Consider the following 23,877-nt stretch of genomic DNA (forward strand, 5'->3'; position numbering starts at 1 on the left):
AAGGCTCCAACGTACCGGCGGAAATGGGAAACGAATGCACATGTGTTTTCCAACATAACATATTTCCTTAAACTATGCTAATCATTACCTTAATATATACAAAAACATAGTTTTTTTCGTTTTTTTATTTTTTATTTTTATAAGCTATTTTTATCAAAAAATGATTTTAAATATACCAAAATTCATGATTTTTTATTCTTTACAAATAGACATCCATATTGATATAGTTTTAAGATATATATATATATATATATATATATATATATATATATATATATTTTAATATTTTCAGCTATCGTTATTCATAAATGAATAACAATGCATCAAGTTTTATTACAGTATATTCGTTATTCACTTATGAATAAAAATTATGATTTTTTTATTTATTTTTTTATTTTTACAATTTAAGTATCATTCATATATGAATCTAACATATAATAAACATAGTATATTTATATTTTAATATTGGACGATGAATTCACTTGTGAATATTAACATAGTATATTCACTTGTGAATATTAGATTATATATTCACTTATGAGTATTAAATGATATTTCATATGTGAATATTACATAGTATTACATGGTATATCACATGTGAATACTACAGAGTATATTCACTTGTGAATATTATATGATATATTCACTTATGAATATTACACAGTATATTCACATATCAATATTACAAGATATATTCACTTATGAATATTGAAGGTATTTTGACAAATATATATAATTTTTATATGTTATTCACATATGAATAACATACAAACTTGCATATTTGTTTTGTGTTTTTAATAATCATATACTGATTCAGGTGAGAAAACATATTCATATGTGAATATAACATGGTAATTTAGTTTATCCATTTCATCAAACAGTTGGAGTGCAAACAAGTTAACTATTTTAAAAATGTTAAAAACATCAAGTTATCAATTCCAAATCATCATATACTTCCGATTTCGACTTCAGATGCGACATCCTATCTCTGATCGATTTCTCAATTTGATTTTGATTTCCGAAAATCCGATTGGGAACCTGTGAGTACCGATTCTAAGTCCCTCAATGTCGACTGTGATTGCGAGTCCAGAACTCCGATTCCAATTTCATGAACAGCGAAGAAATTCCGGTTTAGTTGAAGAAATCTGGATGATTATTGAAGGTTGGAGGAAAAACTTTGATAACGAACGAACAAGTATCAAATTCTCTATAGTTACGTATTTGAGATTGAAGGTTATTACGATATTTACAAGTTTGTCACCGTGTCTTTTATACTTAGATTAAATGAATGATCAACCTTTTTTATTTTCTCAATTGAACCCACCTATATATATATATATATATATATATATATATATATATATATATATATATATATATATATATATATATATATAAGATGAGTCTTGTACCTAATAAATATATATCCATAAATTAAATTGCACAAATATATTTTAATTTTTAGGTAGTTCAGCTGTTAAAAAGAATGAAAATAGAAAGTTCACGTGACATTTTTTTTTTCTTCATTTCATCAGAAAACAACTTCGTGTAGAAATTCAGATGTCACAGACATAAGCAAGAAAGAAACACAGTCTCGTTCGACTTCAAAAATCAAAACCCTTGAAAACCCCCCTTCTTATTTTCTGGAGTGAGAAAGTGCTACAGAGAGAAGGTATGGTGGACGTTTCAGCCAAGGGCGCTAGTTCAAGAGAACTTTCACCGGAGGAAGAGATGCAGATCATACATTCCACATCAATGGCAGCCGAACCTCTAACCAAAGTAGGCGATACGTTTTGTTTAATTAGTCGAAGGTAAGACTGATACTATTTATCTCTTTAAATCGCGTATCTATATCTGTCGAGGTGATGATTGAATTTGTTGGTCATTTTAGTAGAATGTAGCGGCATAAAGAATTAGGGGTTTGGTTTCCATTTAAGGGGATGTTTCGAGAAAAGAAAGGCTGATGTCTGTCGATTTTGAGGTTCATGCAGTTAATCTGATAACTATCATCTAGAATTATGGTTTAATTAGATGATTTCCCGATGCTGTAGTTGTTGAATTTTGGTATGAGTAAGAGTTAGTGCAAACTAGACAGTCTTCGGAAGCTGATCTATCATCTATGCACGATTTTCCACTTCAACATTAGTTTGGTTGAACTTTTTTGCTTTTTTGGGTAGAATGTATTGCTTGTATAAACGATTAGGGTTTTGGTATCCAGTTTATAGGTGTGACTAGAAAGGCAGTCCAAAGTTTTTTGATTCAAGGTCCATACAGTTAACTCCATAGTTATCGTGTTTCCTTAAGGCCTAGTTAGATGAAACCTGATGCTGATATGAAGAGCATAATCAGATAGTTTGTGAAGCTCATATGAAGAGCATAGTTTTTCACTTCAGCACCACCTTAATTGAACTTTTTTTCTTTTTTGGGTAGCATGTAGTAGTTTAAAAAGGATTAGGGTTTTAGACTTTTAGTATCCAATGCTGTTAATTCCATAATTATTATGTGCAAAATGCAATTAAGGCTTTGTTAGGCTCTTGAAAGATAGATAGAGGAAACTACAGAGGTGAGAGGTCTAGGAATAATGTTTCTCAATTTCTACATTGGTCAAGGGAAGAATAAAGTGAACAGATGTGCATAAAAGTCTATGAGAGTGCTATTAGATTCACTCTGAACCCTATCACACCACAATGTCAACTTGCATGCACCAAATCATGTTACATTTGCGTGTCAGATTAGTTTAGCGGCAACCCATATAAGGTAAAATGATAAAGAAAGTGCAATACTTTTTAGTTTTTTTTTTTTGTTTTTTTTTTTGTTTTGTTTTTTGTTTTTTTTTTTACATTGGGGAGAGTTGAACCTTGCATTAACTGCGAGGGAAATATAGCATACAAAGATTTTCTTGTTCTTTGTGTCTTCATTTGCTTTATTACTGTAGTTATGATCCTGCTTTTCTTGTGATATCTAGTTTGTCTTTCGCAATTCATAACATATGTTTTTCAAGTAATATTTATTTCTCTCATTTAAATGGGCATTTATGTAACATGAAACTCTTATAAGGAAATCTATTTCCGAGTAAAGCACAAAGAAAGATGGAGACAAGAGAGAAAGAGAGAGATGTCTCTCTGTTACCCTTTTTTTTTCTGTGAGAATTTCGTTAAATCAAAATATGTAAAAGCAAAAATTTTAGATTGGAGATGAATTTGATCTGGCTTGTAGTTAGAAACACGGTTTTCTTTGATCTATTTGTTAGTCAATTGCCAAAAGTTCATTAGCATCAATATTTGTTTCATCCAAAATGTTACATTTTAAGTCCCTATAAGAACTATACCATGACAATTCTGTCACTTGGCTCCTTCAAGGTTTTTGATTTGAGATCCATACAGTTAATTCCATAGTTATAATGTGTTGTTTTTAGTTCTCAATCGAGTAAGAACTAGTGCAAATTAAATAGTTTACAAACCTGATCCACACAGAGCATGATTCCCACTTTAACATTACCTTGATTGAACTTTTTTCTTTTCTTAGGCAGCATGTAAAAGTGTTAAAAAAGATTAGGGTTTTAGTATCCAATTTACATGGGTGTGTCAACAAAAGCAATCTCATGTTTTTAAATTTGAGGTCCATGCAGTTATTTCCACAATTATTATGCGCAAATGCAATTAGGGCATCATTAGATGAATTCTGTATAGTTTTTGAAACTATAGTTTCTGAAGCTGAACTTCATAAACATGATTTTAACTTCAACTTTTGGGCTGATGATTGAATTTATTGACTTTTTGGTCAAGGCAAGAATAACGTAAACAAAACCATTAGAGTGTTATTAGATTCAGTTTACACATAAGTACAAAACTGTGTTATCAATAAATCAGCAAGATAATTGATCCATGGGTGTTAGGAGTTTTTTAGTAGTTCAATTAGCTGTTATAAATCCATCACTGTTTACTCTATTTAATATGCTAATGTATCTATTTAAGATATAAAATAGCTTTTTCTGTGATAAATGTTATCCTTTTATGAAATAAAGATATGCCTACTCTAAACATTTTGTTGACAGATGGTGGGAGAAATGGATAAGTTATGTTACTCAAAACAAGACAGGTGGCACAAATGAAGGATCATCTTCAGATCATCATGATTTAGCCAATTCAAATACTCCAAAAAGGCCATCAACCATTGACAATTCTGATTTAATTTATGAAGCAGCATCTACAAATTCAACCATGGGTATTGAGCTCCATGATACACTGGTAGAACACACTGATTACATTTTGGTCCCTGAAGAAACTTGGAATCAATTATGTTCATGGTTAGTTTTATCTTACATTTTGTTCCAAATCCTGCTGAAATATTATTAAAAAAAAGTATTATTAGCTGTTTTACAAGAAATACACAAGCAAACATCAGGTGATTTCTTGAAATACAGGTATGGAGGAGGGCCTAAATTGGATAGAAAAGTGATAAGTTGTGGTCAAAGTCAAACCGAATTATCTGTAGAAGTTTACCCTTTACGCCTTCGCCTACATTTAATGCCAAAAGGCGACCAATGTGCCATAAGAATAAGCAAAAAGGTAAACAAACTTATTATTATTATTATTTAATATTAAAATTCACAAATAATTCACTCCCTTAATTAAAATGATAAGATTTTAACTATTTTGAGCAGGAAACGATTGGCACACTACACAAAAAGGCTTGTGAGATATTTCAGCTTAATTCGGAGCAAGTAAAAGAATTATATATTTTTATTCACTTTTGGATATTTTTTTTTCTTTATAATTCTTTATTCTTTTTACCCGTGGTCTGCCAGGTCAGCATTTGGGATTACTACAGCCACAGAAAACATGCTTTGATGAATGACCTTGATAAAACCCTTGATGATGCCAACATACAAATGGATCAGGATGTGAGTTACTTTAGACTTTAGTGATATCTTTACAGATAACAGACATTAATTACATAACATGTTTTACTTTATTCATTATTATTTTTTTTTCTGAATACAGATCTTGGTGGAAGCCATTGACAATGGTGGTGGATGTACAAACGATGTTCAAGAAAACGGGTTTGCTAAAAACGAGTCAACAGGACTTGTAGAGCCTTCTAAAACTAACTATCCAATTCTTTCAGCAAGCAAGAATCTTCCAAAAAACAACAATTCAGAATTATCACAACTTCAAAATTTGTCTTCTGCCATCAAAGAATCAGAAGATAAGACACAAACACAGACACAGACACCTGTCAGTGTTGGTGTCAGTACACGTGGCTCTTCTGGTGGCCTAACTGGATTGCTAAATTTTGGAAACACTTGCTTCATGAATAGTGCTATTCAGTGTCTTGTTCATACACCAGAATTTGCTAGATACTTTAGAGAAGATTATAACCAAGAGATCAATTGGCATAACCCTTTAGGAATGGTGGTAAGTTTTACTTTTAACCAAACTATTATTTAATATTTTTATTTTTGATTAGTTTTTTTTAGTTGTATTAACTATTTAATATAATACTGGTTTTGCAATTTGTATTTTGTAGGGTGAGTTAGCTTTAGCATTTGGTGAGTTACTCAGGAAGTTATGGGCACCAGGAAGAACTCCATTTGCTCCAAGGCAATTCAAAGCAAAGCTTGCTCGTTTTGCACCACAATTTAGTGGATACAATCAGCATGATTCTCAGGTTTACTATTTCTTGCATTTAGCCTCTAATGAAATATATTTTGTTTATGTTTTATATGTTTGCTTCATATCAGGAGCTTCTTGCTTTTTTGCTTGATGGATTACATGAAGATTTAAACCGTGTGAAACACAAGCCTTACATAAAATCCAGAGATGCAGATGGTCGACCTGATGAAGAAGTTGCTGATGAATATTGGGCCAATCACATTGCTCGAAATGATTCGATAATTGTGGATGTTTGCCAAGTGAGCATCATCAATTTTCATTCAACACTTGATAAATACAATTAAATATCATTTAATTTGATCGAATTGTTTATTTGTTTTATTGAACAGGGTCAATATAAGTCAACTTTGGTTTGTCCTGTATGTGAGAAGATCTCGGTTACATTCGACCCATTTATGTATCTTTCATTGCCACTTCAATCAACCACCACCCGAACAATGAGTGTGACAGTATTCAGCTGTGATGGAAGTGCAGTGCCCACCACTGTAACTGTAACAGTACCCAAACAGGGACGTTGCAAGGACTTGATTCAAGCACTTTCCACTGCTTGTGCTTTAAAAAACAATGAAAAAGTCTTTCTAGTCGAGGTCAAAAGTCAAAACACAACTCATAACATATTACATTTATCTGTTTAAATTAAATTAAATCAAATTGTTTTTTTTTGTTTTTCACAGATACGGAATCACTTGATTCACCGGTTTCTGGAAGATCCTCTCATGTCATTATCCTCCATAAAAGACGATGATCATCTCAGTGCTTATAAGATCCCCAAGTCCATGAAAAATACTAAATTTCTCCAGTTGATACATCGTCGCCAAGAGCTGTATGTCATGTCATTAAAATACAAAGCAATTTACCTTTTTTTTTTTTTTTTTGTTTTCTAATTATGTTTTTTTTTATAATCTATTTAAGGGAAACGGGAAATGCACGGGGCACAACGGGATGGAAGGCATACGGGACCCCACTTGTTTTTCCCATTTCATGTGATGCAACAATCACAAGAGGCGATATACAATTAATCGTCCACACAATGCTCTCTCCCATGCTAAGAACAGAACCGGTCTCTAATTCCGAACCCGATGACGATTCCGATTCCAAGACGGAATCGGAATCACGAAAACTTCCGTTAAAATTAGTCGACGGAAACAACGCGTGCATCGATCTTTCCGTTGGGGAAGAAAGAACCGTGAGATTCCCCTCATCATCAATGTCGATACTCCTCTTCATCGATTGGTCCCCAAAGCTTTTGAAAAAATACCAAACACATTACTTGGAAAAATTACCCGAAGTTTATAAATACGGGCCCACAAAGAAAACACGAACCGAGCCTCTCTCTTTGTACACATGCTTGGAAGCTTTCTTACGCGAGGAGCCTTTGGTACCTGAAGACATGTGGTAAGAAATTACTCTTTTGTCCTTGAATAATGAATGAATGAATGGCCTTGGGGTTTTTTCATTTTCATTTTGGTTTGGTGAATGAAGGTATTGTCCACAATGCAAAGAGAGAAGGCAAGCGAGTAAGAAGTTGGATCTATGGAGGCTTCCGGAAGTTCTTGTGATCCATTTGAAAAGGTTTTCGTATAGCAGATCCATGAAGCATAAGCTGGAGACATTTGTTAACTTTCCAATTCATGATTTTGACTTGACAAAATACGTTGCTAATAAAAACAACTCAAGTCGTCAAGTGTATGAACTCTATGCGTTGACAAATCACTATGGTGGCATGGGAAGTGGTCACTATACTGCATATATTAAGGTCAGTTCATGATCTTGTAATTTCTTTTTCTTTTTTTTTTTTGTATAAATTTCAACTAATTACTTAATCACATGTTTTTTCATTAATGTTGTGAAGCTTATTGATGAAAACCGGTGGTATAACTTCGATGATAGCCATATATCAGCCATTAATGAAGATGATGTCAAGTCAAATGCTGCTTATGTCCTCTTTTACAGAAGGGTCAAAACCGATGACAATGGATCTTAAAAGTTAAAACCCACATTTGTATAACATATTAAGATTATTAATAATAAAAAACATGTGCTCTACTAGATCTTAAAAAACTGTTTTAAAACTACTAAATGTTTTAGGGTTTAGGGTTTATAGTACATTATCTTTCTTTAGGAAACACATTCTCGATCTTTATAAAAAGAAAAAGAAATGGTATAGATGGTGAGATAGAATTTCAAGTGGATTTGCTTTTTAAAAAAACAACTCTATAGATAAAATAATTCAAACTTCCAAATTGGAAAGTTTTTGGTTATGTGAATTGTGAAGTATAGTGATTTCTGTAGAGTTTTAGGCTTTATGAAACTAAGGACCACATCTTTGTGTATGTGTATGTGTAAAGCCAAGGTGCTTTAAATTCCTAGTTTAACATCATTTTCAACAAACTTATTTTTTTATACAAATAAATTATTTGAAATTATAAGATTTGTGGAAATTTAGAAATTGATATGTGGTCAGAATAACAAATGTGATCTTAATCTACCATTGACTTGAGGTCACAACTTCTCGTTTACGTCTACTTCAAATAAAGTTGGTTTTTTTGTTGGGTTCATCTCATGAAACGGATTGAATTTTTGTGTTCGATAACTATTTGTTTAGAAGTAAACATCACGTTGGAGGCATACACGTAGACAAAATCCATAAGTCCCTTTTCGAAAATGAAAATTATTAAATTTGTATTTTTAGATCAAATTTATATACAACGTACATAATTTACAAATAAGTAGAGGGGGGCCGATAATACAGTAGACGTCGTACCTAAACGTTCCAATCAAACTGTCTTGCGGCTAATATTGAAGGTGTATGTTTCCTTCCACACAAGTGTTGTCTCCAGAGCTGGCTCGCACAGTCTTACTCAGTGCTCACCACTGCTTCAAGAACATTCGTGTGTGGTATAAATAAGATGCACAAGGATTTTCTATGTATCTAGCACAAAAGCTTACAACATAAAAGAAACCAAATCCATAATGGAACAAAAACTCTAATACTTGTATGAATCACGTGCACAACCAACTTTTATATAGTTGACATGAGCGTACATAGCCTACAAATATGACAATTCATATTGAAATTAAAACTTTTATACTGAACTCAAACTCTTAGTTGTTTCTATAAATATATAATTTTGGAATCAACAATGCTAAACACGTGGTCATTGGGGGATTGTATAATTTATTTTCTCCATGATGTTTATTTTATACTCCATAATTATTAGTAATCATAAATATAATTAACGTTTTGTTAATTACACCAAAAAATTTGTAGCATAGTGGGAAAACTTACGAATGATATTTATAAGTGGATTTTGTTAACATGTACCGTTTTTCGTTTTTTATTATAATAGTTGTTCGGTAATATTTTTTCTAAGACATCCCTTCTTTTAATTGATGAACAATTGTTAGGTAAACTTAAACTAGTGATGGATGTAACTCAAATGGTAAATTTTTTGTTTTAGATGCAAAAGGATGATCATATATCACTATTAACTTTTTGCAATTCTTTTTTGAAAGGATTTTTTTTTAGTAGAAGCTAGCAACAAGTTGGACAAAATAAAGTTACATCTTCGAAATTAAATAATTATACCACGAAGTCACCCAACCCAATCAAGTTTTAAGGATCTATCTCTATAAGCAGCCTGGGAAAAGACTCTGACATAATTTTGCCAAACAAATTAGCTTTCCTAGGTTTTTGTTTGATGAAACATGAGCCATTCGGAAAAGATCAACACAATCAAATCAACAGATAAATGAAAGAACAGGATATCTGGCCTCCACCATTTCCCAACAAACATGGTAAAGAAGTAACAATTATATAAGAAAAAAAAGAGAAATAAACTCATTGTAACAATCAGACGATCATAAACTAAACAAATCATAGAAGGAACGTTAATGTCTCTTATCCACATTGTCAGTAGCTTGTTTAATAACATCTTGCAGCCAAAAATATTCAACATTATGTTAATATTTTTTTTCATATACTTGTTAATATGTGACGCATATTACTTAAAGTATTAGAAATTAGTTTTTTTTTTTTTTTTTTTTTTTTTTTTTTTTTTAATTTTTAATTTTTAATTTTTATATTTTATATTATTGTAAGTTTATAAAAGGTTTTTAATAAATGTATATTACATACATGAATTTGATTTTGTTGTATATACGAATATTGTTCTCTAGAGTTTTCATGTAGGTAGGAAAGATTTGGGTTTAAATCCTTATTTGTATAACATGTAAAAAATAGATGTGGTTAGTTATCTATCAAAAAATATATTTCGGAATGAATTTCTAAATACATTATGTAATCATCAGGCTTGCATATTTAATTACACAAAAAAGGATAACCATAAAAATTACCATCAATTTTTATCCATTTGTCAAAATGACAATCAAATGTGGAATATGCTACTTTTTATTTCGAAAACATCAGATTTTGAAAATTTTCTTATTAGGAGAAAACATTTTCAAAAAAAAAAAAAACTCTCATCCCATAAATAAAAAATTTCTATTTCCATCGGTTTTTCAATTGAACTACACATTTTTATACATTTGAATTATAATATATTTCACATTCGACATGTTTCTTTATTTTGTTTTAAGCTCAAGTAAAAGAACGAAACACTTTTTTTGATATTTCGGATTTACTCTTTAGATTTCGGATATATATTTGAAATCTTTAAATATATTTTATCTTTAATTTTGTGTTAGAAAAAAGGGATGAATAGATTACTTGGATTCTCTGAAAGTCGTGATTCACTATCAAATTGAAGTATTTCGATGGTACAGATCGAACACTCAATTGGATGAAATTCAGAGAATGTATATGAAAATGTTCTTCAACATGTACCAGAATATTGACCAAAAAACGGATATATCAATCCTGTCTGAAAACTGTTAACAGACAGTTACAAATTGTCATAAAACTACCAGTCAGGGGCTCTGCCCCTTGGACCCCGCTAGGAGCGCTGCCCCCGGACCCCCGTTCGTTTAGGGGTTTCGCCCCTAAATAGCAATGTACTTTAAATCTTGAAAAACTTGAACAAGTGTGCACTCCTACACCATCCTAACTTGTTCAATATTCAACAAGATCACTTTTGGTCAACAAATTTAATCCTATTACACTTAAATAATATTTGATGATATAAAATCACCAACATTTTGTCCATTATATTTAGTCCGAAATCTGAATCTGAATCAGAAATATGTATATTTCTTATGAATAGTGTACTTTGATGTGTAATATATAGCCGATCCGAAAGAATATTGATAAATACGTATGGTTAATAAACAAATAAATTCATATCCCATTATCTTTTAATTTTTATATTTGTATAACCAGATAAATAGAAACTCAAAATTGCATACACTGGTAACGTAACACAAACCTACGTATTTGCATCAATCAAACTGATTTAAACTAAACAAAAATATGTTAATGTTTAGTAACAGATCTTATTAGTTTTGTAACTAAATAAACCACAAGAATATACTAATCACAATATTTAATTTTCGATTTAATATCTAAAAAGGCAATAAACAAGAGATGATTTAATGGGTTACCAACTTGGAAAAACCAAAAAGGAAAACGTTGCTCATTGTCTATCTTTATCCTACCAAGAGATGTCAAATCCCTTTTAGTTATAGTAATCTTCTACCTATTTTTCAAAATAAAAATGTTTTTTGCTATAAATATTATCAAATTAAAACCCCACTCAAATTTGTCACATATTGCAAACCGATTATTGTGCTCCAATGTTCGATTATAAATTTATATTATTGATTATTGACGGTTGAATGCAAGAGGGCTATATACACAAAAGGTTGAACCAAGTCAATCTCCATCTATTGCTTGTGGAAAATACATCACCACCTATTTTACCATTTTGCCCTTTCTTCATACCCTTTATATAGGTACATGATAGGAGACATATATACACATATATGATGAAGAAGAAAACACTCATCATGAAACTACCCTCACACCTTCGATTTTTGTTGATTTTAGCTTCTTTACATGTAATTCAATCACAAATCATTCAAGACTCATGCACAACTTCAAGTATTGAGAATCTCAATGCTCAAATCTTGTTTGATGTATCTTCTCTTAGTTGCTCAAATGTTTGGTCTTCTGAAGGCTTCATTCTTAGAGTAAGTCATATCATCATAATCTTGTCATTAATATATCTTTTTATTTTATAAAAGTCCAAAAAATTATGTGTATATATGTGTATGTTTAATCAACATATTCTTCATAATTTATAAACAACACATATCATATCTTTGATATCCATGGCATATGTGGTGTGTGTTTTCTATGGGTACATTTCATTATCATTTCAAGTAAATATGTTCTTGAATGGTTTTCAATTTTCATTAATTGCATTAATGAAGCTTTAATCATTAACCATAATATTTATGGAGTTTTGATCATATAAATGGGTAGGTTCTTGTTTTATTATTAAGAATAATCATTTTTAGTTAGACTTACTTAAATCACTACGATCAGTTTAGCATAATATACAAAAGTTTAGTTTAAATTTTGTTTAAAAGCCAACAAACTTTTATATTTCTCCAACTTTTGTTGAAAATAGTCATTGCATACTTTCAATTATGATTACTAAATTCTTTATAAAATAATGATATCATATGAAAAAAGTAGTTATATTTTTTCTAAGGTTGCATGACATCACAAATAATCACTAAATTGCATATTATTATTATTTTTTTCATAAAAAGTTGATAAGAAATATAAAAGTAAAAAAGGTTGGTTTAAATTTAAGGTTGTTATATTAAATATATTTCTAGATAAATAATCACTAAAATGCAATTTATGATTTAAAATCTGTATTTAACTATTTATATTCTGGAATTAGCAAATTTAATAATCACTTGTTACAGTACTCACAAGCTGGGCCAAGTTTATGGAGCTTCGTTTTGTCTGCACCCAACACGAACTCGTACGTAGCGATGGGGTTTTCGCCCAACGGCGGAATGATTGGCTCCAGCGCCGTCGTCGGTTGGGTGTCCGGCGACAGCTCCGCCACCATGAGAAGGTATTACCTCGGCGGAAAAACGCCAAGCCAGGTGTTAGCGGATCAAGGAAACCTACAATTTCCGCCGAACACATCTTCGATCATTTCATTTTCGTCTCAGATGTATCTAGCGTTTCAATTGATCACAGATTCACCAAGCCGGCGGCTGGTGTTCGCCGTCGGCAGCCGTAATAACCAGGCTCCTACTCAGTCGAGCTTCCGGTTGACTGCTCATCGGAATCAGATCGCCGTCGGTTTCAATTACGCCTCAGGTTAGCGATCTATGAAAAAACCGTTTCTATTTTCTAATCAATAATCACGATTCATATAGCTGCGATTTCAGAAACACAAATTAGATGAGTTTCCATAAACAATTAAACAGCAAACACAACATTATTTAAACTTAATCGTATATGAACTTATGCAAGGAAGTTTGATGCTTTTATCATGTCATTTAACGATAGTTTTTTTAGTTTTATATATATTTATTTAACAATTAAATTTGTTAAGAATTTATACATTAAAGTTGATATTTTATCAAAATCAAAATCTATATTTAATCCAAACACAAAAGGTCGTGTTGTAAGTTGTAACTAACACATGGTATGACTATGGTGGGGGCTAAAATGAGCAGTTTTGCTGGATAATGAAGTTATCCGAAAGAAATAATGAGACAATTGACCAAAGAGGATCATCATTAATCAAGTTCCTTTAAGTCGGTTTTTTACTTTTTTATTACTAAAATTAAATCCTAAATTTAAATTTGAAAAACATTTAATAGTATTTTTTTTAACAGTGTTGGTCACAAGGACTTATAGTGTAAAATTTTCAATCCTTAAGGACCACAATTGTAACATATAAAAATCATTTATTCATTTGTGTTTTTTATTTTTTGTAAACCACAAGTGTTCAAATGGGTTCCCTCTTTTATCTCATTTTGTATTAAATTTATTTCTACCAAATATTTATTCCTTCTAAGAGTTTACTAGTGTCCCAATAATCCTTGTCATCAATTTCAATCAATCAATTTTCTTTTGGTTTGAACATGAAAAGTTTGGCAAACATAAAAGTGTTTATATATGATTAATAAACGGTGTCCCAAAAGTCTTTATCACTAACTCAATCAATTGAATTTGTTTTAGTTTAAAAATAATTTTTCTTGCAAATGTTTCTCATCTTTTTATTAAGCTAATCCTTACTTTTTATATTTCTTATTGCGTTATGTATTATGGAACATTGCATCACCAATTTTTAAAGAATAGGCTGTGTTAGGCACTAATATTTTATAAGTTTAAAAACATTAACCATTATCCTTGGTTTTAATATTTTTTAAATTTAAAAAAAAAAAAAAACTAAAAGTTTACTAGTGTCCTTGAAAAATAAATTAATATTTTAGGTCCACTCGTTTTACATCGTTTTTTTTTATGTGGACTTGTTGATCGATGACTCAAAAGGATCCGATTTCATTTGGTCCTGCTCCACTTTCAACCTAACATTCCTTTAATGCTATTTTAAGTATGAGTCTTATTAACTTTTAATTTTTAAAAGACTTCTTTTCGAAGTTATCTAATGTTACAATAGTACAAGACTCATGTCACATTTTTAAATAATATCACCTTTTCCATTCTAAAAAAACACAAATCCTTGCTATTATAATAATTAAATGAAATATGACATTTGATTATCAGTTGAATATCTACAGGTGAAGGTAGTCAAGTTAGTTATCCATATTCCGATTTGAAAAGAATTCATGGGATTTTGAATGCGGTTGGATGGGGTGTATTACTCCCTATAGGTGTTATGATTGCTCGATACTTGAGGCATGTAGGTCGATTATGGCTTTATGCACATTCGAGCATCCAATTATCAGGGTTTATTATTGGATTAGCAGGCATAATTACAGGACTTATTTTAAATGGTCGTATCGATATCAACGTTGCCAAACACAAAGCCATTGGCATAATCATTATTACACTTGGTTGTTTACAGGTTTGTGCATTTTTTTTTCTATACGTATAAGTGATCTTTTAGACTGTGTTTGTTACAAGGACATTACAAAACTAGACAAGATATAAAAAGGGCATTTAAATCTTTTGTACATACGCGTGAATTTTTTTTTTGAACAACAATCAATTAAAATAAAATAAAAAGACCTCCCACTGGCCATAAAACTAAGCGTCCTAGCGGAGCCGTAAGACATATGACATGTTTGTTACACTGGGCAGAAACAGACTGTCATTGTACTGTATTCGATATTGGACTTTGAACTGGTGAATGAGATATAAATTACATTTTTTTTTTGTCTCACCTAGAAAGGTGGGACCTCTTGAAAATATTTTTTTCATGCTTATAATCTAAAATAATTGTAGAAAGTTTGTCCGGTCTAATTTGAGATTGTTGAGTCCAACTTACAAAATAGTAAGTCAAATATTTATATTTATTTTTGTAGGTTATTGCTATTTTAATAAGACCAAGTAAAGATTCAAAGGTGAGGAAATATTGGAATTGGTATCACCATAATGTAGGACGACTTTTGATATTATTTGCAATATTCAACGTTTTCTATGGCATCTATTTGGCGCATGCGGGAAGTGAATGGAACGTTACTTACGGAGTATTTCTTGGGATTATTGTCACTGTTGCCTTAAGTTTAGAGTTGAGGTTGTTAACGGAAGACTAAAAAAAAAACATGTCTCTTAAGTCTTAAACTAACTACTTTATTAATATATAATAATTTGTTGCATCACTCATTTTATTTTTCTCCTTTTCATATAGATTTATGTAGTTATGTTTAGGTTATGTAACATGTATTTGTTTGATTATGTCGATTTGTATATATGTTAAAATATTATGGTTATATTAGCTTAGTTGGATATAGAGTGTGTTGAATGGGTCACAAGATTAGGCAATGCAAAATTGCACTCGAAATGTTTAAAGACTACATTTATATGGGTTACGAAAGAAACAAAGGCATAACGATTAATAACCAGCGAATTTTTTAGTAAGGAATTTCTTGAAACAGTTGAAGCATTTGTTTTCATTTTATCAAGCAAAAAAGTTACGTTGTAAGTTTTTTTTATAGAATCAATTATGTTGTGAAATACAAGTTTATCTTAATTCGTGTAACAAAGGTTTTTAGAATTTTGTAAGTTTTATGTATGTTGGAATGGAATAGTCATTAACCCATGTGGTTACGAAAGAAACAAAGGCATAGCGATTCATCATCATTTTAATATCCTGTTTGCCGTGTTTTGTTAGTATGTTGGAAATTGGAATGGAATAGTCATTAATCCATGTGGTTTTGATATGTGTTTTTAGAACAACTAAAATTTATTAAGTTAGCACGGAGTTAGACAAAACAAAACAATTAATCAAAGAGGGAAACCCAACAAAATGTTTGAGTCAGCCTTATTAAGCTTATTTGTACCAAACAAAATATAAATTTTAAACCCCTAAATATGCCACCACATACAACAAAATGATGTCTCAAGATAGTCTTTACGTATCTTTAGTAACTATAGAGTAAAAAACCAACATAACCGATCATCATAAGAAAGCATCTTTGGAATGGGCACTCCCCACCATCTCTCAATTTGGAAAAGCATAGGAGCAATAGGGCAAGAAAAAAATGGCTAATTGATTCAATGTCAACATCAAAAAATTAGGACATATATCCAAACCTCTACTAGCAAGGGTATGTCTAGTAGGAAGTTTGTTTAACGCCAATAGACAAGTCATAATATTTACCTTGATAGGAAGAAGTCGGCTCCACCTAGTAGGAACATAACTAGTGAGCAAAGTATGTGGGAAGATAACTTAAAATGGCAACCAATAATCCCATATTTGTTTTTTAGGTCATTAAACTTTTAATTGTACCAATAAAGAAACTAACTTATTATTTTAGTTTTAAAATACCAACGATTATAATTTTTATTGATTAAAATCACAACAAACATCATCATTACCCTTGCCATGCCTAACTAATAGCCTATTGTTGTTATTTTTCTCAAACCATGACTTCAGCTACATAGATTTTTACTGATTAAAATGGTAAAGTCACAAAATAATATGGTGTCGTTAATGGTTATCGGTTATTTTTAAAAGAAATTACAAAAAGCTTTTTGTTTAGATGTAGTAAAGGCAATTATGGTGTTCGTTGTCATTTTAATCAATAAAAGTCATAATTGTTAGTATTTTAAAACCAAAATAAAAGTCGGTTTCCTTATTGGATACAATTAAAAGTTTAGTGGCCTAAAGAGCAAATTTTGTATTATTGGTTGCCGTTTTAAGATGTTCTCCCTTTATCGGGGCTCTCGTGGAAGCAACATTAAAGTTGACCGTGCCTACCAAATATCAACACCGACGATCCTTAATCGATCACAAGGAAACCGTGCACAACAATTGCACCAAATTAGCCTATTGTGAGCCTTCGAAACCCTATCTCAAATTGTGATAAAGAGAAGTCATTCAACCATGTTGACTCATTTTTTACTTAACGAAAAGATGTTTATCCAACTCTAAAGTGTATACTCTGAAAATAAGGGCTCATGTTGTTTGGTATGTGGGAACACATGATTGAATGGAATGAAATTAATTAATAGCGACAAAATACCCCAAAACACTAAATACATTGTTGGGTTTTGTGACATCCCTATTTTCACGGCCAGAAAATACCGATTTGTTTATGCTTTGTTTTGAAAATCAGAGTAATTTAAAAAAAAATATATATTGCGGAATTTGTTTCCAAAACATTTTCGAGATAAATATGATAAAGATTTATCAAAACATTTTCGAAGAAATGCATTTCATTATAATAAAACATCGGGATATCATGTTCGATACAGATCAAAAGCATAAACAGAATAACATAGGCCTTACAACATTTATTTATATCTACTGGCCTATAATCCATAATCCATCATCAAGTCATCCAACTATGCTATTGTGCCACAACCTATAATACAAGAAACTGAGTGGGTCACAGTTGGGAGTCTGGTGAGTAAATAGGGTTTTCAACCTACAATAAATAAGTTTATTAATTTCATCAAACCAAACAACCCGATTACCCGTTCTCGTTATCCTCACTTTACGTCCCTAAAACATTTATCATAAGGGACATATCCTAAGGATTTTCATCGGGATGGACACTACTGCAAAGGGGGTTCCTCGGCAATAATTATCCATAAGGCAACCATGAGGGGGATGGAGTACACCGGTGACCACATCGTTCACAAACACCTACAGGTTGCGAGCCTGCTAGCGTTCCACTGGACTGTCTAAAATAGTTTGTGGTCGTCATCTATACTCCGCTAGATGACTGTATCATCATCAACATTGAGGCCTCTCATCATTTTATCGCACATCGTCTATTTCATCTACACATGTTTTACCCCAATATTTTTGTAGATATAAAATACATATACAGTTTAAATCATTTAAAACTTGTACAAACATGTTGGCAAGTAAGCAGATAATATGCATACATAGCACGTAATTAATATAAAATACTTCATATATATGTGTAAGATGAAAGCGACTATGCACTCACTTGTTAAAGTGATGATTCCAAACTCGGGCAGTGCTTCGCTTCTAACGATTCTATTTTCCTTCGACGAAACCTAGCATTATTATTGCTAAGTTTTAGTTTAATCTTTATTGCGACTAATTATTAGTCTAGATTCATCATTAAGTCAAAGTCTACTTTCAAGATCTATCAAATAAGGAGCAACCAGGTAGGATCATATCGAAGGTAGGGTCCGTTTGGTATACAAAATATACTGTTTGGAAATCCCACTTTAAACACATCACTAAATCACAGCCTATACATCATCACCGTAAGTAGATTAATCATTATAACGAATTTGAATCATTGATAAATCTTATTCTTAGGTTCATAATAACGACATTATATTTAAACATAAGCTATATTTAAAGTAGGGAAGACGTATGTCACTTACAGCGGGTTTTGCTAAAAACCGGGCTCTGCTGGAGCAAAATTTCTGAGCCGAAAAGCTCTTTTTGTCGGAGTCTTCGGGCACTCCAGAGCTTTCTTCTAGCGTTAGGGGAATTTCCTAGGGCTTTAAGGGGGGGGGGGGGGAGGTTTAGAGAGAAGTTAGAGAGAGAAAGAGAAAGGTGGAAGTGTGAAGAAATGAGGGTGGAAGGGGTTCTATTTGTAGGTTGAAATATGGCTCAACTTGGTGCCACATGTCATCATCTGGTGGCAAGACTTGGGGAGAAAGCAATGGCCTAGATTCAGCCACGTCACCCCCTTCGCAGTAGCACCCTGCCGACTTCTAAACCCAGTAACTTTCGCATACGAGCTCTGTTTTCTATTTTCTTTATATCCAGGCATATGTGGAGACATAATCTATAACTTTCATTTAGATTCCATCGGCTAATTCTTGACTGATTATAAATTTAACAGTATGAGAATATTACACTGTTAACGACCGTGTAAAATTCATAACTTCTACATACGGACTCCGTTTTTGACTGTCTTTCTATCATTGAGCTCCTATTAATGAGATATTCAATTCTCATTTAGGTTGTGTCGGCTAAAAATCGCTCGATCAGAAATTCAAATTTCGGGTTGTATACTGCTATGTGAAATCTTAGAAAAATCATAACTTCCAATACGAAGTCAGATTTTGACGTTCTTTTTTTTTCACACTCTCGGTTTAACGTATACTACAACTTTCATTGAGATATATAAGGCTAAAATGTATTTTATTAGAAATTCACTTTTTACGATTCCCGGTGCCGTATCGGTTTTGCCGTAAAACTTCGACATGTCATAACTTCTTCATTATAACTCGGATTTCGACGTTCTTTATATTTCCGGAATCCTTGTCATGGACACTACTGCTGTTATTCATAGATATTGGGTTTATATACATTTTTATTTTTGACGTTTATTTTCACTCTTAATCTATTATATTTTATAAATAAGTATAATGCACATAAAATCACATAATTCACATAATATTCAAGTAATTCCTCTTTATTACTTCAAAGTGGGTTACAATGGTTGACCCTAACTATTACATCATCACATTAATTCTTAGCATAGAAAACGAGCGTTACAGGTTTACTCAAAATTGTTTTTTCAAAAACGCTAAAAACGAAAACGGAAGTTGTAAAAATATAATAAACTTAAAAAAAAAATAATAACCCACCAAGTATCATTTTTCAAATCATGAAAAGATTAATACAATCATATAAATAAAGAGTTACAACCTTTGAAGATTTTGATTCTTTTCGGAAGATTGGGAGTTGATAAAGATGACAAAAGATTCAAACTAGAGTTTCTCTAGAAGTATCCACTAAGCAAGAGTAAACCACTTCAATATGCTAGTCTTCACTTGTATCAAGTTTTTCTTAAGCCATTAACACTTACACCAAATAAGCCTTATGGGGAACCAACTTATGAACTCTTAATTTAAGCACCAAATTATAAGAAGACTGAGAAGGAATGTAAGCTTGAAGCTCACGGTTTTATGGAGAGAAAAGAAGAAGAGTAATAAAGTAAAACTAGCCTAGTTGTTGCATTATACTCTTGCTTATATGCTCACAAATAAGACACATGCTCCATATCATCATTAAATGCAATAGTAAGGTCTTATAACGAAGGTATGGAAGCAAAATAAGTCAAACACTCAAAGATCAACCTCCTTAGGAGGTTCACGACAATTCACATGCCAAGTGGGGCCAAGATGTGTGTTTTACTTATGCTTCTAATTACTAAGTACATGACAATTAAATGGTTACTCAAATTACCCTTTAGTTTGTACACGACTTATATATTCATACCCTGTGAATATAAATAGGTTTCTTTTTCTTTTATTATCATTTTCTAGAAATAATAATTTCCAATATGTTGGTAAATATATTTTCGTAAAATAATGTTTTTCCAATTAAATATAAGTGTTGATAATATTTATTAATAATCAAATTACTATAATAACTAATCAATTAATAGTAACTTGTTATATGGTGTGACCTAATAACCATATGTCATTAGCAAATATTATCCTATAACAACTCTTTGGCATAAAGATCTCTCGTATATATTATTATTCACAAAATTCCAACATTACCTAATTTGAAAAGATATTATAATAAAACATCATGAAAGAAATAATTTCATAAAATATATGAAAATCACCACAGATAAACAACTATAACAATCATTTAAATCACAGTCACAGTGTTTACAACATAAAATGGGAAAATCACCATAATCTCATATATATATATATATATATATATATATATATATATATATATATATATATATATATATATATATATATATATATATATATATATATATATATATATAATGTCAAGTAGTATCGTCAAACACATCCTTTACCAACAACTTATTATATCTTTGCATGAAGCTTGTCTATATTTACCTCGTACTTTTCATGTGATGGTCGAGTTAATTAAACAATCCTTGACAAATGAAGATGATACGATTGTTAAATATATACTAAAAGAATATCAACATGTGTATAATTTCTCTCATTTAAAACCGATAAAAGGATGTCAACTAGTAGTAGATTGACGAAGACACATATGTATAGTAATTCAGTTATGAAAGAATCATTTGTATACTTATTGGGTCCCAAAGTTTATTCAAGTTTAAGTGATACTTGATAATAGTGTTTAAGTTTATGATCACTCAAAAAAAAAATGGACCAAAAGTGCCAAATAGCAATGAAGATATATAAAGAACTAAAGATCAAGATTGGAACTTTATACTCACAATAGTCCAGAAATGTAGTGCCTTTGATGGATCCAAGCTTGAAGCATCATTCCTTGCAACCAAAAGAACCTTCTTGATCTTTAAGCCTCATAAAAATATCATAAGAAGCATCCAAAAGAGGAGAGAAAAGAGGGGAGGAGTTCAAATCTTGAAGATGGAGACTAGGGTTTCTCCCAATGGGTTCTAGATATGATGGAGGTTGCTAAAATGCCCAAAAAATGCGGAACTTTATGCTTAAATACATTGAAAACCCTAAAATCATGGGCTTGGGCCTGACAGACTACCACTCAATGGCCACATTTCTCCACTTTGTAGCTTGCTGCTTGCCACACCATGGAGCTTTGATCTCAATTGTTGAAGTCCCGCAGAACCAACCCCAGCTGTTGGATGACAGGTTCCCGAACTGTCAACAACAAAATAACACCCAATTAATAATTGGGTTCCAATACATAACCATAAGTCCATGCTTGGGGTAAAAGACTGCTTTACCCCAATCTTAGCTTGATCCAAGCCCAAGGCCCAATTTAAAGGCCCAAAATTCAAGTATGAGTCAAAGCCCAAATTATGGCCCAGTTTTCCAAATTGGGCCCAAACCTTTACATGGTCTTATTCAAATGCCCAACCAATTAATCCAGTCCAAACATTTGGCATTTTGAGAGGCCCAATATCTCATAATCATAAAGGCCCAAACTATAGCCCAAATTTCCAAATTTGGCCCAAGCCCTCATTTGGGCCTTACCCTAAAGCCCATCTATATATTCTAGTCCATATGATTATTCTTGGATGGACCATTAATAACCCAATTACCGAAGCCTAATGGAAAGGCCCAACATAAAGCCCAAGTGAAACTAGGGTTTCACATAAAATGACACTTAGGGTTATGTGTTTCTTACTTAACCCATTAAGGACTTAATCCATTAAGTCCATCAATCTATTGGGTAAATCACATAGTATGATCGGGTATAATTAATAACTTAATTCCAATGGACCAAAATGTGGGTCCTGATAAGTCCAAGCCCATAATTCCAAAATTATGGTTTTCTAAAACCTAATTAGGGTTCCCAACCCATCATAACCCAATAGGCCCAAAATTAAGTCCTTAGATCTATTAGGGTTCATTAGGCCCATTTGGGTTTCGCTAGTCCATTTTGTCCACGCATCCAAAAATCAACTACACGCGAGCAAAAGCACACCGCCACCCAATAAGGCAGTTGGTGGTGGCTAGGGTTTCTTTTCACTATTCCAATTTCTAATTACATTTTACAACGCAAAATCCAAAAATAAACACACACACACACACTAATTAACATAACACACACATGGTGGCATATTGTGGCAGCCACCACCTCACGGTGGTGGCGGTAGCTATCCAACATATTTGTAGATATAATATATATATATATATATATATATATATATATATATATATATATATATATATATATATATAGGTTAACTCATTTAAAACCTATATAAAACATTCATTCCACCCATCTCAAATAAACAAACAGTATATAAACACATATCACGTATTTCATAGAAAATACTTCATATTTATGTGTTAGAAAAAAGTAACTACACACTCATTTGATTAGACGATGCTCGGACAACACTAAGACTTGTAAAAGTAGTATTCTTCGGTAGATCTGGAAGATCTTCACAAAAAACCGGCTTCTCGCAGGCAGAGCTTCGACTCGAGAATTTCACTTCTCAGGATTTTCGGGCTTCGGGACTCGCTTCAGGTCTTGGGATGATATCGGGGCTTCAGGGGTACTTCTTTGCACGTAAATCGATGTAATATGGGTAAGAGAAGAGTGAATTTGCAACCATGGTCGGCTGCCCCTTCAATTCTATTTATAGGGCCATTTTCTGTACTCACATCGTGAGTTTTAAGTGTTCACGTCGTGAGCACAGTAGGTCACTGCGTTTGTCATTCGTCCACTTGCTCTGGAGGCTCCAAAAGGTGTCAGAAGTCAGTTCACGTCGTGAACACTGTATTCACATCGTGAACCCTGACAGTTTTGGGGCTTCGCGCCCCAAATTTCAGAAATTCATAACTTTCACATACGAACTCCGTTTTCGACATTCTTTATATCCACGCGTATCTAAGAACAAGATCTACAACTATTGTTTAGACTTCGTCAGCTAATTATGAATTTAATTTTTAGTATATTATTTTTAGTAGGCCGGGATAGGAAAACTCCATTATAAACTCATAACTTCTTCATCCGACGTCCGTTTTCGTCTGTCTTTTTACCGCTGAACTACTATCGACGAGATATTCAATTTTCATTAGATTGTTTCAGCTAGAAATCCGTCGATCGCATATTCGAACTTCGGGCTGCATCCTGCTAAGCTAAAACTTAGAAAAATCATAACTTCCTCATACGAAGTCAGATTT

At 31.9% G+C, this 23,877-nt stretch overlaps 2 protein-coding genes across 2 annotated transcripts; both read left to right on the top strand.

Moving 5' to 3' along the window:
- Positions 1–1,521: 1,521 nt before the first annotated feature.
- UBP5 (ubiquitin-specific protease 5) lies at positions 1,522–7,736 on the top strand. Its single transcript, XM_078967829.1, has 13 exons — positions 1,522–1,811; positions 4,055–4,306; positions 4,424–4,568; positions 4,664–4,723; positions 4,808–4,903; positions 5,004–5,417; positions 5,530–5,670; positions 5,744–5,914; positions 6,005–6,262; positions 6,350–6,498; positions 6,588–7,070; positions 7,158–7,431; positions 7,528–7,736. Exons 1-13 carry the CDS (start codon positions 1,675–1,677, stop codon positions 7,657–7,659), a joined length of 2,712 nt encoding a protein of 903 aa, XP_078823955.1. The 5' UTR covers positions 1,522–1,674; the 3' UTR covers positions 7,660–7,736.
- A 3,783-nt stretch (positions 7,737–11,519) lies between these two features.
- Positions 11,520–15,452, top strand: LOC145010238 (cytochrome b561 and DOMON domain-containing protein At3g07570-like). The gene is made up of 4 exons (XM_078968802.1): positions 11,520–11,822; positions 12,573–12,978; positions 14,409–14,695; positions 15,156–15,452. Exons 1-4 carry the CDS (start codon positions 11,616–11,618, stop codon positions 15,384–15,386), a joined length of 1,131 nt encoding a protein of 376 aa, XP_078824928.1. The 5' UTR covers positions 11,520–11,615; the 3' UTR covers positions 15,387–15,452.
- The last annotated feature ends 8,425 nt before the right edge of the window (positions 15,453–23,877 follow it).

This window comes from Lactuca saligna, chromosome 8 (genome assembly GCF_052625555.1).
Source record: "Lactuca saligna cultivar CGN05327 chromosome 8, ASM5262555v1, whole genome shotgun sequence".
Lineage (NCBI taxonomy): Eukaryota > Viridiplantae > Streptophyta > Magnoliopsida > Asterales > Asteraceae > Lactuca > Lactuca saligna.

Excerpts from the sequence above, each read along its gene's own strand:
- UBP5 (XM_078967829.1), top strand. The coding sequence starts at position 1,675 with ATGGTGGACGTTTCAGCCAAGGGCGCTAGTTCAAGAGAACTTTCACCG. Across the intron at positions 1,812-4,054 it reads TTTTGTTTAATTAGTCGAAG|ATGGTGGGAGAAATGGATAA; the intron begins GTAAGACTGATA and ends TTTTGTTGACAG. Across the intron at positions 5,671-5,743 it reads ACAATCAGCATGATTCTCAG|GAGCTTCTTGCTTTTTTGCT; the intron begins GTTTACTATTTC and ends GCTTCATATCAG.
- LOC145010238 (XM_078968802.1), top strand. The coding sequence starts at position 11,616 with ATGATGAAGAAGAAAACACTCATCATGAAACTACCCTCACACCTTCGA. Across the intron at positions 12,979-14,408 it reads CGGTTTCAATTACGCCTCAG|GTGAAGGTAGTCAAGTTAGT; the intron begins GTTAGCGATCTA and ends GAATATCTACAG. Across the intron at positions 14,696-15,155 it reads TTACACTTGGTTGTTTACAG|GTTATTGCTATTTTAATAAG; the intron begins GTTTGTGCATTT and ends TTATTTTTGTAG.